The 16,084-nt window shown below is 31.0% G+C and overlaps 2 protein-coding genes across 3 annotated transcripts in view; one reads left to right on the top strand and one right to left on the bottom strand.

Moving 5' to 3' along the window:
• LOC145284917 (UBA-like domain-containing protein 2-A) overlaps positions 1–8,697 on the top strand; it is a 113,851-nt gene extending 105,154 nt beyond the window's left edge. Inside the window, exon 3 of the mRNA XM_080134012.1 lies at positions 4,339–8,697. Coding sequence (XP_079990138.1) covers positions 4,339–4,509 — 171 coding nt within the window. The 3' untranslated portion in view covers positions 4,510–8,697. The remainder of the gene's footprint in view (positions 1–4,338) is intronic.
• LOC145284916 (uncharacterized) overlaps positions 8,205–16,084 on the bottom strand; it is a 106,439-nt gene continuing 98,559 nt past the window's right edge. For both annotated transcript variants that reach the window (XM_080134010.1, XM_080134011.1), the window contains exon 17: positions 8,205–14,670. In XM_080134010.1, coding sequence (XP_079990136.1) covers positions 14,474–14,670 — 197 coding nt within the window. In that variant the 3' untranslated portion in view covers positions 8,205–14,473. The remainder of the gene's footprint in view (positions 14,671–16,084) is intronic.

The raw sequence follows: 16,084 nt of genomic DNA on the forward strand, positions 1-16,084 counted from the left end.
TAAATGTGGTATTCTAGTCGTTGGTAAAGTGACTTTATAAACAAATATTTAAAAGAAAAAGACAGTATATTTGAAAGAATAGGTCAGAATGCGTCTCGTTAAAGGTATAACAGTATTACCCCCCCCACACACACACATACACATGCACACACTCAATTTGTGCCTAATTTTTTTAATTTTTTTTTTTTTTTTTAAGCAAATAAGTAATTCAAAATGTTCTGTTTGTGGTTAGCAACAAAAAATCGCGCTTGACTGAGGCAATTATAATTATTTCATCCAATCCAAAGTGCGTCTTTTTAGAGAAATAGACCCCCACCCTCTACCCTATAAACCCAACGTGCATCTAACTTTGCTCTTGTGAGGAGGTGCAACTCAATAGCAACTCCAGTCGTTACTGAAGCAATTTCCATGTCGTCACTCGTATCCATTCACTCATTTTCCTGTGCAGGACTTGATTGGTTTGCCACATGGAAACCTCCCAACATAAGAATTCATCATTTTGATGTTGAAAATATATTTCTACTACGATTCAGCCAAACATGATCATAAAAAAAATAATAAAACCAAGAAAACTTGGCAAAGGTTATTAGTGAAATTGAATCAGAACAGAAAATAATGTTGGAATTGATAATAAGATGAGGAATGTATGAATCCAACGTTTCTAGGAAATGGAACACACGACTTAGAAAAACACAACAATCAGTCAACGTCGACAATTTTCTGTGGAATAAATTTTTTGCCAAATTTCGTCTCATTCGGATTATTGTTCTTGTCTTGAATGTTATTCTTGCTTTTCAACCAATGTAACCTCAGGTGCATTTTTTCAAATGCTGGGGATTTTTTCTTAAACTCCTCAATCGATACGGAACTTCAAAATGAACCCTTTATCTAATCTATTGGGATAGATTATTCTTGTTACATCATTCACGACCAGGTAGAAATAATCGTAAATCTTTATTCGTATTATTTGGATTCATCGGACTACTGTTCTCATCTTGAGTCATTTTCACAATGTTTTGTAGTGGCGCTATGTTTGAAGTAGTTAGGAAAATCAATTGTAAAAATTACCTTCTCCTGATGAAATGTATGAAGGGTTCCATTTGAAATTACAACCTTTGACAAGATACACCTGTAAGAAGTTACATAGATCAAAATGTAAAAATGACACTCAAAATGATAAATTCAAAATAAAACAAAAAATCAATTTTAGTTTATGAATTTTTGAGATAAGGATTGATTATATGTATTATTTGGATTCATCGGACTACTGTTCTTATCTTGAGTGTCATTTTCACAACATTTCGATCGATGTAACCTCCGACCTTCTTAAGGTGTATCTTGTTGAACTCTGGAACGTTTCTGTTGAACTCCCATGTAAATGTGGAAAACTATACAAAAGTGAGGCGTCGTCCACTAAAAGTATGGTTAGAAGAACATTGAAAAGTTGTAATACGTGAAGAGATTGGAAAAAATGAGATGTAGCTGACCATATCTGGAGGGAAAATGGAAACCATTTACCATAATGGGACAAAGTAAAAATTATAGACAGAACGATGGAGAGTAAGACAACTGAAAGAAGCAGCACATATGCTAGGAAATAACCAATTACTAAGTAGACATAGTATAGCATTTAATACAATATGGGAACCTTAATTATAAATAACAGATAATATATAAAGTAATAAGTAAAATATATATATATGATGATGATGATGATAATTATTAGTAATAAATATTTTCAACCAGAAATAAAAAAAAAAAATAAAAAAGGTTTAAGGCTTCTAAAAATGCATACTAGAATTGTCCGCAAGTGGTTAGAGTACTTGGAAAACTCGATTGTAAAAAAAGTGACCTTCTCCTGAAGATTCAGTCCTCAGTGTCTGCGACTGAAAAACAATATAATTGCGAATTACTAAGGACCTCTATCCAGTCATGGGTGACGGAACAAGAGCATGCTACCCCTGTGAAGTAAAGAGGGTTCCACTTGAAATTCTGTCTGAAATCATAAGTTCGACGGAAACATTCCTGAATTCTACAAGATACACTTGAAGGTCAGAGGTTACATCGACCGAAACATGAAAATCACACTCAAGATCAGAACAGTAGTTCGATGACTCCAAATAATATGAATAACCAGTTCTTATCTTAAAAATTTAGAAACATAAATGTTTATTTTATTTGTAGTATCATTTGTAGTTAGGATTGAACCTTCAACCTCTAGAAAACCGCCTCTGAAAACTGATTTTTTTTTTACTTAATACCTTCATCCGTTGTGCCACATGTAAAGGGCTCGGTTTGAAAATTTTCAAGTTCAATAAAATGCACCCGAAGATCAAAGGTTACAGCGGTAAAAACTTTGTGAGAACATCTGCGATGAGAAGAATATCGTCGTTTTGAAACAAACTTAGCAAATGTTTGGAATTTGGACGATGGTACGAACGAGTTAACTCTCCTTCATGTTCTGCACATTTACTGAAATTCGTTTTTCCAAAAATTTCAACTTTTTTATATGAACAAAAACCCTGAACTGCTTGATTGCTCTCATCATGAACACGATGAAGTTCTCCTAAACAGTAGGTTAGAATGAGTAATCCAGATTGTCTCTCTTCATTAATCTTTATGATAATGACGATAGGTCCTGATCCATAAAATACAGGATAATCTGATCTGCGTGTCGACTTATGATTGTTTGGTTGTTTTGTGGCATATCGACCCCCCCCCTTTTTTATTTTATTTATTTATTTATTTTTTTCAGGATAATTAACGATAAATTCAATGTAAAGGTTCTCAAGTTCGTAATATCTTCAAATATTTGTTAACATGTTTTGTGCATTGGTTTGTTTCATAGGGATTTTGTAAAGCCAATCTGTAAATGATATTCTGTTTAATCCATAAATGAGGGCTGTGAATAGTTACTATCAGTTTTCATTAGACTAGTGTTGGTAGTAGTGTTTTAACCAAAGAGATTTTTTCTTTTGTTAACTGGGAGTATTTTCATGTCCGTTTTTAGGCCTGTGTTTGCATGAAGTGTGAAACGCATTTTTTTTTTTTTTTAAATGAAGAAATTAAGTTTTGCTTGTCAGAATGTATTTGTTTTTCTTACAATCTGTTCTGAAATCCTTTGACTAAAGTTATTTAAAATATTAATTCTATGAAATTTGTCAAGTTTCACAATTTCTTCAAATCTAATTCTTTCTATGAACGAGTTCTTTTTATAATATCAATTTAACTTAACAATTGTTTCATGAAATTTCAACAATGTCAATTTGTTTTTTCTCAATATTTTTGTGAAATTTTTTGTAGGAATTATCCACGAGTACATATAATTGACAATATGCAAACGTTAACCCAATAAGGGTCATAAGTCACATAGTGCAGGTTAAAATTTGAGAACATTTGAATGTTTTATGAAGTTCTCATAATTGTGACATGGAAGAATCAAAGTATCTGGTATGACACCCAATTTTTCCCACACACTTTTGATGGCCTTGTGCTGAATTTGTTTAAAATATAATTTTATATTTTCTAAAAAAAAAAATAAAATAAATGAAATAAAAAAAATAATAATTCAGATTAATTCCCAAGTTTACTTGCCTCATCATAGATAAAAATTTTAGCAACAAATTCTCAAGTTATTTTGTCCAATTCAATATTTTGTCAAAGAAACCTTCAGATTATATCGGTTGAATACAAAATCATCACATTAAAGAGTAAAACATAGGTTTATTCGGATTGGTTCTCATCTGGAATGTTATTCGCACATGTCGCTTGACATATAGACTACAATTGCAAAGCTTCCTATTTGGTCATGGCTGACAGAACAACAGCATACTATCCCCGTTTGAAATTCTGTGCAGATTCTCGAGTTTGAGAAGGTACAATGGAATTGTATTGGCCGAAACAATAACACTCAAGATAAGAACAGTAGTCCAAATAATCCAAATTAATCACATCTCAAAAAATTCAGTAACCTGAGAAAAACATTTTATAATTTCTAAAACTTTTTAGAGGGTTGATTCAGTTCACTACGTTTAATGCAAAATGCCCCCCCCTCTCTCTCTCGCTGTCCTCATGGTGAAAATTTCAAAATGACGTTTGTAAACAGGATTTTTTTGATTATTGATAAATTTAAAAAAGTTTTTACATTTTAAAATCTACTGTTCCTAGTAAAATATTTTTTTTATACATCTGTAAATTTTGTTTTGAATTGGATTCAGGAAAAAATTTTTTTTTTTTTTTTTTTTGTGATCAAGAGATCCATCACTTCATTTAAACTGAATTTTGAATCTTATTTTTGTATATATTTTTTTTAATTGTTGGCTATTTCTTTTCCCCCAGCTCTGTACTCCAGCTAATACTCCTGCGACGCCTCCCAATTTTCCAGAAGCTCTCACGGCACTGTCCAAGTTGTCTACGACAGATAAGTATAGCTCATCTCCTGCATATGCGTCGAGTAACCAACAAACCAATCAGTCGACTCCAAAACCCATGGAAATTCTTCATCGATAAATGACACTTATACACAGACCCCCCCCCCTCAAAAAAAGTAAAATGAACTCCCAAATGATATAGAATATGGATAACCAACGTGTGCATGGGACTGTCTTTTGGTTTTTGTTAATTATGAACTGAGGAGGGGGATTTTTTTAAGTTTTCCTCACATACACACACACACACTCTGGCCAACAGCTTCTGTTTTTTACCTATAGATTATTATTTGCTATTCGTTTGTCCTTTAAAAAAAAATAATTAAAACCCCTAAAAGAACTAAATATTGATGGGGGAAAAGACCCTTTCAGGACGACGATAGCAACAACTTTATCACAGAGGTTTCTCTTATTTCCTTAATTTCTCCTCTTTAACGGATTTTTTATTTTTTACACTCTGGATATGTGCTATATACACACACTTGTGTTTCATCTACTTTTGCCCCTCCTCTTTTTATGCACTCGCGCAGTTGCCAATAACCAAGAAATAGAATTCTTAAAAAAAAATTTAAAAAAAGGAAAAAAAAAACAAAAAAAAAAAAACCCTTCCATAAAAAAATCTATTGGCAACAGTGTGTTCCTCACCTTTCTCTAATGGCAGCCGCTCAAACATTTTGGATGCTTTTTTTCACTTTCTCATAACTGACCCTGGCAATCAGCTCTGTGATTTTTTTTTTTTTTTTTTCTCCTCCCATTGTTTTATTTTTTTTTTTTTTTGAATCTTTACTCTTTTGTTAAAACTGAATTTTGGTTTTATTTAAAAACTCCAAAAAGACTACAAGTTTGTATGTGTGTGTTAGACTGATTTGGTGTATGAGCGTTTGGTTGTGTGATGGAAAATGCCAGAGGAATTGCATAGAGGACGAAAGTTAAAAAAAAAAAAAAAAAAAAAAAAAAATTTTTAAATAAAAACTCCCCTCGTCAGGAATGGAAGAGACATTTTCTCTCTTTTCCTTCTTTTTCTGTGAAAAGCTGCACATTCTCTGGAAGAAATCCAAACTTTTTTTTTTAATCTAGGTTCAGGTAAATAATCTTTTACTGCTTCCACTGATTGGGGGTGGGATGGAGGAGAGGGCAGCCCTTTTTACCTGTGATTTTTTTTTTTTTTTTTTTTTCTGCTAATATTTTACCATCAAAGGATATTACAATTTGAAAAAAAACAGAAAAAAAAAACATCCCCTATCCCTACAAACTGCCAATTTCCAGAACTCATTGTGGTGCCACTTGTCTGCTTTCAACCTGAATAACTGTGGTTGAGGATTTTTTTTTTTTTGTGGGCAAACCCCCAAAACTTGGATTAATTTTCTAATTATCCTACTGGTGACTATACGCCAAATTGACACATGTCTTTACCCCCCCTCCCCCCCCTCAAAAAACTGTAAAATTGGATTTGATGATTTATCGTTTCAATATTTCCATCACTCACATAGTGAGATGATTTTTTTTGATAATTGGTTATTTTTATTTCTGCCAGACATGTACAATATAAATCTAAAAAACAATATAAAAAAAAAAACAAATTACAAACTTTTTTTTTTTCTTTTTAATTCAAAAATGTATAAAAGTTTCAGATTAAAAAAATTAAAAAAATTATGTATTGAAATTTTACCATAGGTTTTAGTTCTCCATATAAGTTTAATGAAAATACCCCCCCCCCCCCCCCCGCATGCTGATATTGCTTAAGATTTTATTCAATTCCACCTCCTTCTTTAGATTACAATATGAAGACCAAATCCTAAGATTAATTTAAAATGAGAAATTTAAGAAAATTACTGTTCAATTTTAGAGGCAGTTCAGTTTTAAATGTAAATTTAACAAATAAATACCCCCCCTCTTTCAAAAATCTGTTTGAATGAAATTTTTTTACTAAACATCTGTTAAAAAAAGTAAAAAAAAAACAATGTTTATGCAAATCTTAAATGAAAAGCTGAATGCCACTGCTAATAATTGTAATTTTTTTTTGCTTTTCAAAAGAAATTTTTTTTTTATGGATTAATGAGTTGTACATGTCTGACATTATCCCATTTTTAAAGATGCTAAAGGTTTTCTGCATCTTGTATGTTTTTATTTTTTTGATCATTCACTAAGTTTTGTTTGCAGCAAAGTAAAAAAATAAATAAATAAAAAATATCTATTCCATTTTATACAAATTTTTCTTCACAAAATGTTTTGCAGGTGCAAGTCAATCTGTCATTTTGTTGTCTAAAAACAAACAAAAAAAATGGCTACTGCAACATTTTTTCTCTAAGAGTAGCCTTATTTAAAAAAAAAAAAGGTTGTAATTGAAAACTTTTCTATAATATTCCATGTTGTCTCACACATAAAATGCATGTGTGTCTTTCTTATCACAGGAATAATTGTGAATATCAGATATAGAAATGTTAACATTTTAGTTGAAAAAAAAAAACTTTTTTTTTTTTATTCATTTTCTTGTAAATTACTGAAAACGTCTCTGGATTGCCAAATTTGGAAAATGAAAACTTCTCTTATAAAACGGAACTGAAGACCAACTTCCGGTGATTTCACCTTTTTGTTTCCACGTCTGATTGGCACCGTCAATCATAAACCGACTATTCACTATGTGAATCTCTTGCACGTTTACCTGCCAGCAATCCGAAGTTTTTCAGTTTTTGTGTTAGAATAAACACAATTTTCTGACTCTTTCAATCCGAACAAAGCTTAAGTTCCAATAACACCGGAAAATAGTTTGTCATCGTAGTAGTTGTAGCTGTAGAGCCAACAGACACTCCCAAGTGAAATTGAATCATTTTAGCCAATTTGGAATGTTTTTGTTTTTCTTTTTTAAACATGTTCTTATCAAGGGTTTCTTGTTATTTTTATTTGACAATCTTAAGACGCATTTTTAGTTTCTGTTATTTGCTTACATCTAAATGACGATTTGAGCTAATTTTTCCCCCAATTTTAAATGATTTCATTTTTACTGTAAATGGCCTTAAAATTTTGGTCTGACAGGATTTATTGTTGGCCATATAATTTTCACATAGTCTTGATGTGAATTTTTAGATTGATGTATAAAAAGAAAAAAAAAAAAAATTTTAATACGAATTTGTGTAGATTGTTGCCTGATAAAGGGTGGAAAGGTAAAAAAAAAAAAGGCCGAGAGATGATCAAATTTTTTTTTTTTTAAGAAATTAAAAAAAAAAAAAAAAAAACTTATTTATTTATCCTTGTTTCAAACTTTTTCTCTCCATCATTTTATCATTAAATATTGCTCAGCATCTGAAAGTGTGACTGGTGCTCATCTCTCAAAAGTTTTCTTAAAGTGCTCTTTGTTCATTCATAGTCGACAGCAAGTGAAGAAAGAAAAAGAAACTGTCTCTTTCTCCGACATTCATGTTTTGAGAAATCAAGAGTTAGTCAATCATTAAACTTCCTGTCCAACTTTTTTATAAGGACATTGTTTCTACAAGAAAAAGAAAAGGAAGTTGCTCTTTATATATATATATATATATATATATATATATATATATATAAACTTTAAATTCTCAAATAAATCCTACAATATTTTGGGCATGTTTTCGTTGCTCTAAACAAAAAAAATCCTCATCAGGGATGGAAGAGACCCTTTCTCGCTTTTCCTTCTTTTTTCATGGTGGTAATACTTGAGCCATCTTTTTCACTATAATCGATGGCCGATGAGGCAACAGCGGCTTTTGTCTTACACCTGTACTTGTGACTTGCTGAAAACTTTTTAAAAAAAAGTCAAGATTTCTTTTTCTTTTTCTTTTTCAAATGTGGATCTCGAAATTTCTTTTCTGTCTTTGCTAAAATCTGTGCATCTGTTGTTGTGGCCTTTGAAAGTGTTGAGCTCATTAAAAAAAAAAAAAAAAAATCTTGGAGTGCTGGACTTTTTGATCAGGATAAAAAAAAATTAAAAGTTGTTGAAAATGCATTGAGTCTTTCAGAAAAGTGCAGCCAGAGAGACTTGAGAAAGGCTTCATAATTGATAATGTCACTGGAAGGAGATGATGACAACAACAATGCCCCCTTCTTCCTTTTTCCATCCCGACTCGACCCACGGTAAATACCCCCCCCCCCACGTCACCCTCACCCTTCTTTATCCTATTACTTCTACAATTAATCTCCAGACAGAACTAATGCGCTCTAAATTAAGTCTGATGTTTTGTACATTTTTTTCAACTTACACTTGAAATCATCCATTAAATATCAAATCAACTAAAAAAAAAAATGGTTTTGTTTTTCATTTTCGTGAAAGTTTATTTTTTTTATTTTTGTTAATGTGGCCAATGATTTTATTAAAAATACAACTTGTGAATCATTTTTATAGGCATTTATTAGCATAGACAGCAAACTGAAAAAATGGTCAAACAAATATATAACAAGTTTTGTTTTTTTTTAAATTTTATTTTATTTTTTTTTTTTAAAGTGTTTATTTAATTTGAAATACAAGTAGTTCCAAGTTGCTAAGTAAAAACAACAAAATGGTGGGCACGGGGGTTATCACCTTTGCAGTTTTGATAAAAGCTCAAAAATAAAACAAAATACTGGTAGAAATCAACCCCATAAATGTCAGTGACAGTTATTGGGTTGGTTTCTTTGAGTATTGTTTAATGTTCAAGTTTTGAGCGATTGTAAAGATGATAGCCTCTGGTCTGCCATCTTGTGCTCATGCTCAGCACTACTTGTTTCAAACTTTAAAAACATGCTTTAAAAATAAGTTGAAACCACAAAAAACTTTTTCAGATAGATAAAAGAGTAACTTATCTTGCCTTTGGTAACATGTTTTATAATTGTTTCTTGAACACTTTTTGGTTTGTTGTCGATATCATTTTACAAAAAGAAAAAGATTTGTCTGTTTGTCCAATCCAGTTTTGTATTTAAGCTGCTGATATCAACCATGTTGCATATAGTCAAATCATTTATTCACGCAATACACGTCTTTGATCTTCTATGCTTTCTAGTGTGTGAGATATCCAAGTGTGTTAGGGAGGTGATCGCAGAGGTAACACCCTGTATATTGTCAAACACTGAGCACATACGACTTTCATAATTCCACAATGAAGCACGATTGAAAGTATTCAACCATGCTTAACAGCAGAGTAATGAGTCTGCAAACAATTATGGTTGAATTTGTCTGCTTTACAAAATAGAAACCAAAGAGAAAGTCACCTGAAAATGGCAACCACATCGATCAAGTCCAGGTAGAATTTACATATCTGAGCAACATATGATGAGTGGAAAGAAACCTCGGCATCTGCACAGGCAAGGCTTGGAATGGCCTTCATGGACTGCACTCGAGATACGATGTAATGTGAAGCTTAGGTCATCAGATCTAAGCCTGTGTCTAAGAGGAAGATTAAACCGAGCATCACTCGACTGAACATAAACCGCTGTGGCCATACACTTTCCTCCTACCTTCTTCTCCCAAATAGAAGAGAGGCTTCAGCTTGCTGGTCATTCCTGGAAAAGTCATTTAAAATGTGAAAACACAAAATATATTCATAAATTTTGAATTAATACACTTGTACTTTCATTTTGTGTCACCCTTATCAGCAATATGTGATTAAAAAAAAATTATTAGATATTCCTCAGATTTGTAAATTTATATTATCAATGGGCAATAAACCTTCACCCTCTTACTATGAGGAGGAAGAGGCAATAAATTAAAAAAAATGGATAAGTATATTTCATGTTGATGAGAATCATTTAATGCTTTACATTATTATAACCCATTTCTAGCATATTTCGTACAGGATGTCCTAGTTTTCATTAATAATATAGCGACTATTGATATACGAAGATTGTGGGTTCTCCTTAAGAGGGAGCTTGTTAAAAAAAAATGGGGAAAGGTAATTGTGGATGCTTGGGGAAACAAAATCTCTCATCCCTGAATGAAAAACTAAATAACCACAACAAATCTGATAGAGCTGCTTCCATAGTCTGCAATTACATCCATTAGGCTACTAGCCCTGTCAAAAAAAGGACAAAAAACATTGTTTACATTTTGTCAAGTGCAGATTATTTCCATCCCATCACGCAATTGCTGACTATTGAATACATAAAATCTTTCTTTGCATCAACCGAATCGATACTTATCAAGTCAAAGATAAATGATTGACAAAATAAGATCTCATTCAATAAAACGATTTCTTTCAAAAAATCAAAGTACTTGGCTTTTTTTTTTTTTTTTTTTTTTTTTTTTTAACTTTAATTGTAAACAGGAAAAAGTCCACAAAATAAACAAATGCCACTATTTTTGTTATTAATAGATTAAATATCGCAATTAGTTTGTGACCGTGAGAAATTCAAAACTTAAGTTTTTTTTTTTGTTTTTTTTTTCTAAACAAATGAAAATTTTCAATCATGTTTGTGTCCTGTCTTGAAACTGAATATCTTTGTTGTTAATTATGCATAGAATCGACTTATCTCAAAGAATATGGATGCCTCAAACTTGGCCCCCATTAATACCAACTTTTGCATTTCTGTCAATTTTTTTTTTTCCTTGAACATACTAAAATAACATTATCATTTAGAAACCCATTTTAAATATGGTGGGGAGGAATGGTTTGTAACTATTTTGTATATTTATGTAGAAATTTAAACAAAAGATGTCGTAAAAGTTGAATTTAATATGAAAATCCTATTAAAAATAGCATGATCCTTATGCTACATAAGTACTCATATTTTTTGTCCATATTTTCATTTTTAAAACAAAAACTTCAGTTGTCATCTCTATTCTTTGATTTTTACTTTTTTTTTTTCTTTCAATAAAATTTCTCTATTCACATGAGTAATAAGTTCTGACAATTCATCATTTTAAGACTTGATTTACAAAATGTTTCCATAAAATGGAGTCGAAACATAAAAACCTAAATGTAATTCAATCCGTAAATTAAAGAGTCACACATTTGTTAGATTTTAATTAGGTTATTTTCCAAATACAAATACTTCATTCATTAAAATAAAAAAATAAAAAATTTGGGTGGAGATGTCAAAATGAGTATTATGACTTATTGCAATAACTTGTAAAGTCAAGGTTAGAAGTATTTGCCACGGCAGAAGAGGTCATGTGGTATAATATTTGATGGCTATGGATATGACGAGAAAATTTTCTTTTAAGGATTTGGACTCTCCGGTACATATCAGTTTATATCTTATGTTCTTAGATATAGTGATGTAGTTCTCGATTAATTATGCGTCAGGTATAAAGTCGAGAGTGAAAATGATGAAAAGAATATTCTCTTGTCATAGCCCTACTGATGATCAATGATTTTAAGATGAGTGGTCTCGGCAATAACGTGCAGGTTTTGCCACACAAAAGTAGAGAATGTGAGCCACCTGACATCAGGCTGTACGGGTATGTGTGTGTGTGTGTGTGTTGGGGCTACTATTGCAATGTGAAAAGATGGATAAATATCTCCAGTGAACCATCTGTAAAATGTTGAAATTCTAATGTAACAGCAAATCCTGGGAATTTATAACCAAGAAAAATTGGAAATAAATTATACACCATCCACTATGACTAAGCAATTCTTACAACTTTTGAACTATTAAACGTGACAGTGATATGAGTCAAGAAGGGGAAAGAAGCAACCTTAGTAGAAGTTAGTGTTTCAGTGATGCTGGGTTAAACAGATGTGAGAAAAAGATAAAATACCAAAGTCTTATCTTTGACATGAAAAGAAACTGTAATCTGAGGGAGATCTCCATCACTTCAGAAATTATAGAACAACCTGATTAACAAAGAATAATTTCTAAAATTATCTGGCAAATATACCTAGTGAACCAAGTGCAAGAGGGATACAAATAAGTGCACTTAAAGGGTTGGTTAGAATCTTGAAAAGATCTTGCGGTTGGAATGTATGAGATAGTGGGTGAATGTCTAGCATCCTATAGGATATCCCATCCCCAGCTAGGACAAAATAAGAAAAAATGTGATATGAATGCAGAAAAAACATTTCATCTTACCATGAACATATTCATTGCAGATACTGTTTTAGGAATGTTAAAAATGACACTTTTTTTTTTTCAATTGGAAGTAGAATTTGACTTTCAGAGAAAAACTTGTCTTCATAATAGAAATTTTTAGGCATTTTTTTTTTATTGTTTATTCAAATAACAATTTATCTGTATAAAAAAAATTCTTTTTGCATTTAGATTAAAAAAAAAAAAACAACTTATTTATTCATATATATCAGCAAAAACAAATTGTTTTATTCAACAAATATTCAATATGAATGGTTTTGTTTTGAAAAAAATAACAAACATAAAAAATATAAACTTTGTGCTGAGCTTATTTCATCATAAAAAAATTAACTAAAGCTATAATCGAATTTTAAGTTTGATTACTTTAAACCAAAAAATCATTAAATACAAAACTTAAACAAAATTTGTATTATTTGGACCCTCGAAATGCATTTTATCAGCCATAGTTATTTTCACAATGTTTGTGTGATGAACAATGGTCCAAATAATAATACAAATCACCAATCCTTATTTAAAAGATTTCAAAACAAAAAACGATTATGGCTTGAAACAATAAATGCCCTAAACTCGTTAATACAGGGTCTGATATGATTTTTGAATCACTACAAACATTGAAGACTAATTTTGATTTTTACAAAATGGAGTACAAGTTAACAAAAATAAATTCTAAATATAAACAAACTCTTATAAAAACAGCATGAACAGTGTTTCTTCAAACAGTACTTTTACTTTTCTGTTGAAACTATTAAGATTAACATCTAAGCTAAAACTAAGTCAAGAAATGTAATGCTTAGGGAAGGTTTATTACTAGTCTGGCAAACTTAGAAATTATTGATATAAGTATAGTTTCACTATTTTATTTAAATTATATTTTTACTATGTGATAAATTTGTGCAACATTTTTGAGTGAGTATGAATTCAATAAAAATTATGAAAGTAAAGAATTAATTTACTTTGCATTTTGGAATTGTATTTAGTCCATATTAAAGTTTATTTGGATTATTCAGACTACTATTCTCATCCTGAGTGTTACTCGCACAACGTTTTGGTTGATGTAACCTCCGACATTCTTTAGGTGTATCTTGTCGATGTCAGCAATTTGCAGGGACCTGTGGCATAGTGGATTAAGTACTTGATAAAATTCAGTTGTAAGTTACACTCTTCTGGAGATTGACAGTTCAATCCTCAGTGTGTGCAGCACTAAAAAAATACCATTGAATTACTTAGTACTTTTACCCAGTTATGGCTGACAAAACGAAAGTATTCTAGCTTCCTGTCGATTAAATAAAGGGTTTCTATATTTTGTGCAGATTCCCAAGTTCAACAGAAAGATTTGTGAATTCAACAAATACACCTGAAGAATGGTCAGAGGTTACATTGACCAAAACGTGAGAAAAACATTTCAAGATGAGAACAATAGTCCAAATAATTTTTTTTTTTTTGTGATCAATCATATTTTGTTTTTAACAAATTTGTCTTCTGGACAATTGTTGCTCATATTTTGCAAATGAACATCTTGGTTGTCCAAGGAAGAAACTATGAAGCAAGATGTGGAGACAGTTAACCCACTGAGAAATGAGCTTGCAAAATATTTAAAAAAACAAAAACAAAAAACAAACTCTAAACCTAATCTGGACAACAAAACTGAGTTGCTAAATGAAGAGTATAAGATGAGTATTGTATTTTATCCATTATATTATCTCTCATCTTTTTTTTTTTTTTTTTTTTTGTCAAGTTATCAATTATAACAAAATGCACTTGAAGAAGGCTGAAGATCTAATGGCTAAAATGCTGCAGAAAAGGCATGTGCAAATGTTTCTTTAAAAAAGTTATTTAATGAAACAAATTTCAATCTTGAATTCTTTTTAAATATTAAGATTTTTTTTTTTTTTAAATAATCTTAATGATTTCCTTACAAAGTTTTTGGATAAGTGAATCCATTTCTAAGTAATTTTGCAATTGAATCAAAAATACATTTCAAGCCCCCCCCTCTCTCGACAGAACAAAATTTTAATTATTTAAAAGAGAGAAAATGTGTTGGAATTGTTGTCTGAATTGGTTGTTGAATTAAAGTTGAATGAGAAACCACCTGCTGAATCATCAGGCTGAAAAAAATCATTGTTCGAATTAAAAGAAAAGAAATTTTCACTTGTTGATGGTTCCCCGGCGGAATTGTTAAATTCAAAATCCAATGCACAATCTGTGTTTTCATTGCCTGAAAATACAAAAAATGACATTTTTAAGAATCTGTTTTCACAAAATCTCAAAATGCCTTAGTAAAACAATACATGCATCAAGGAAAACTGGTGTAACATATGCTTTCAATGCGTACATGTTGCATCTGTTTGTCTCTTGATCAAATGGTGTTGGTGCATGCCATTGCTGAATTGTGCAATTATATTTGCACATAAATTAGCATCAGCCTATCTAGCAATCATTTCGAAGACACTGCTCAACATAGGTTTCAACTTGGAACTATGCTTGATTATTATTTAGTACATCAAGTTAGACTTTTGAAAATAAGTTTTGACCAATGGAGAAGTGTGAGTACATTTTTAAGAAAAAAAGGATAGGATAATACAACAGTATTTGTTTGCCATAAATGGGGAGTTCAATCGTTGGGCAGATCAACATTAATCTCTGTAATAGTCAAGATAATTTTTTCTCTTAGTCAAATTTTTTTATTTTCGCAGTTTCTGTTTGATTCAGAAATGTGTGAGAGACAATATGAGGAGTAGAAATGGAAGAAATTAGTTTTTTTTTTTTCTAACATTTTCTTTTGAGAAGCTTTTTCAAGAAACAGGGAGGAGTATAAGTTTTCTAATTCTAAATCTCAAATCACAAAATTTGCATATCATAAAGAGTTGTAGAAAAAATTGTAATAACTGACAAAATTGCCTCAAAAATGCCCATGTGTCTGCATGTCTTGTAGAATCTAGCTGCTGAATAATAGAAAAAAACAAAACAAAATGGCTTCAACTGTTGTGTGAACTAATGCAAATTCTCACTGATCGTATACAAATTAGATGATCTTGGACAGCATATAAACAAGCTGTTTGAAGAATGGAGATAGAATGTCCATTTTTAAAGAAAGCAAGCTGTGCTACATTGAGACATGGCATTTGAAGTTAAGAGATGGTGCAAATTATGGCATCAGTGAAAAGAAGGTTATGTTAATTTATTTAGAATACAAGAATGTTTCTCTAACCACCATTTGTGTTATATTGAAACCAGAGATAAAAATAACAAATGAAACATCAAAACTGGAGATAATCAGGCAAGAAATCTAATGATTACTTAAGCAGCCTTGTTAAATTTACTTGGAAATACAAAATTCACTATTCTTCTGTAGATGAACAAAGTAGGATTCATCAATCAAGAGCAAACACTATTATGTCTTCTTTTTCCTTTTACCAATATTAGTTGTACGAATTAGAAGGAAATTAATGTTTTTAGCTCGTTTCAAACATGGACTGAAGCATTAACATGTTACTAAAACACGTTATTCTCATCACAATAAAAACTTGAGGCAAAGATGAAAAAAAAAAAGATCTTGAAGTGCAGAATAAGGATTTATAAGAAACTCGTAGGGAGTACCCAGCATTGCCTGGGTGTATTGTGATGGTAAA

The sequence above is a fragment of the Euprymna scolopes genome, chromosome 9 (genome assembly GCF_053919585.1).
Source record: "Euprymna scolopes isolate OS-2025 chromosome 9, ASM5391958v1, whole genome shotgun sequence".
Taxonomy (NCBI): Eukaryota; Metazoa; Mollusca; class Cephalopoda; order Sepiida; family Sepiolidae; genus Euprymna; species Euprymna scolopes.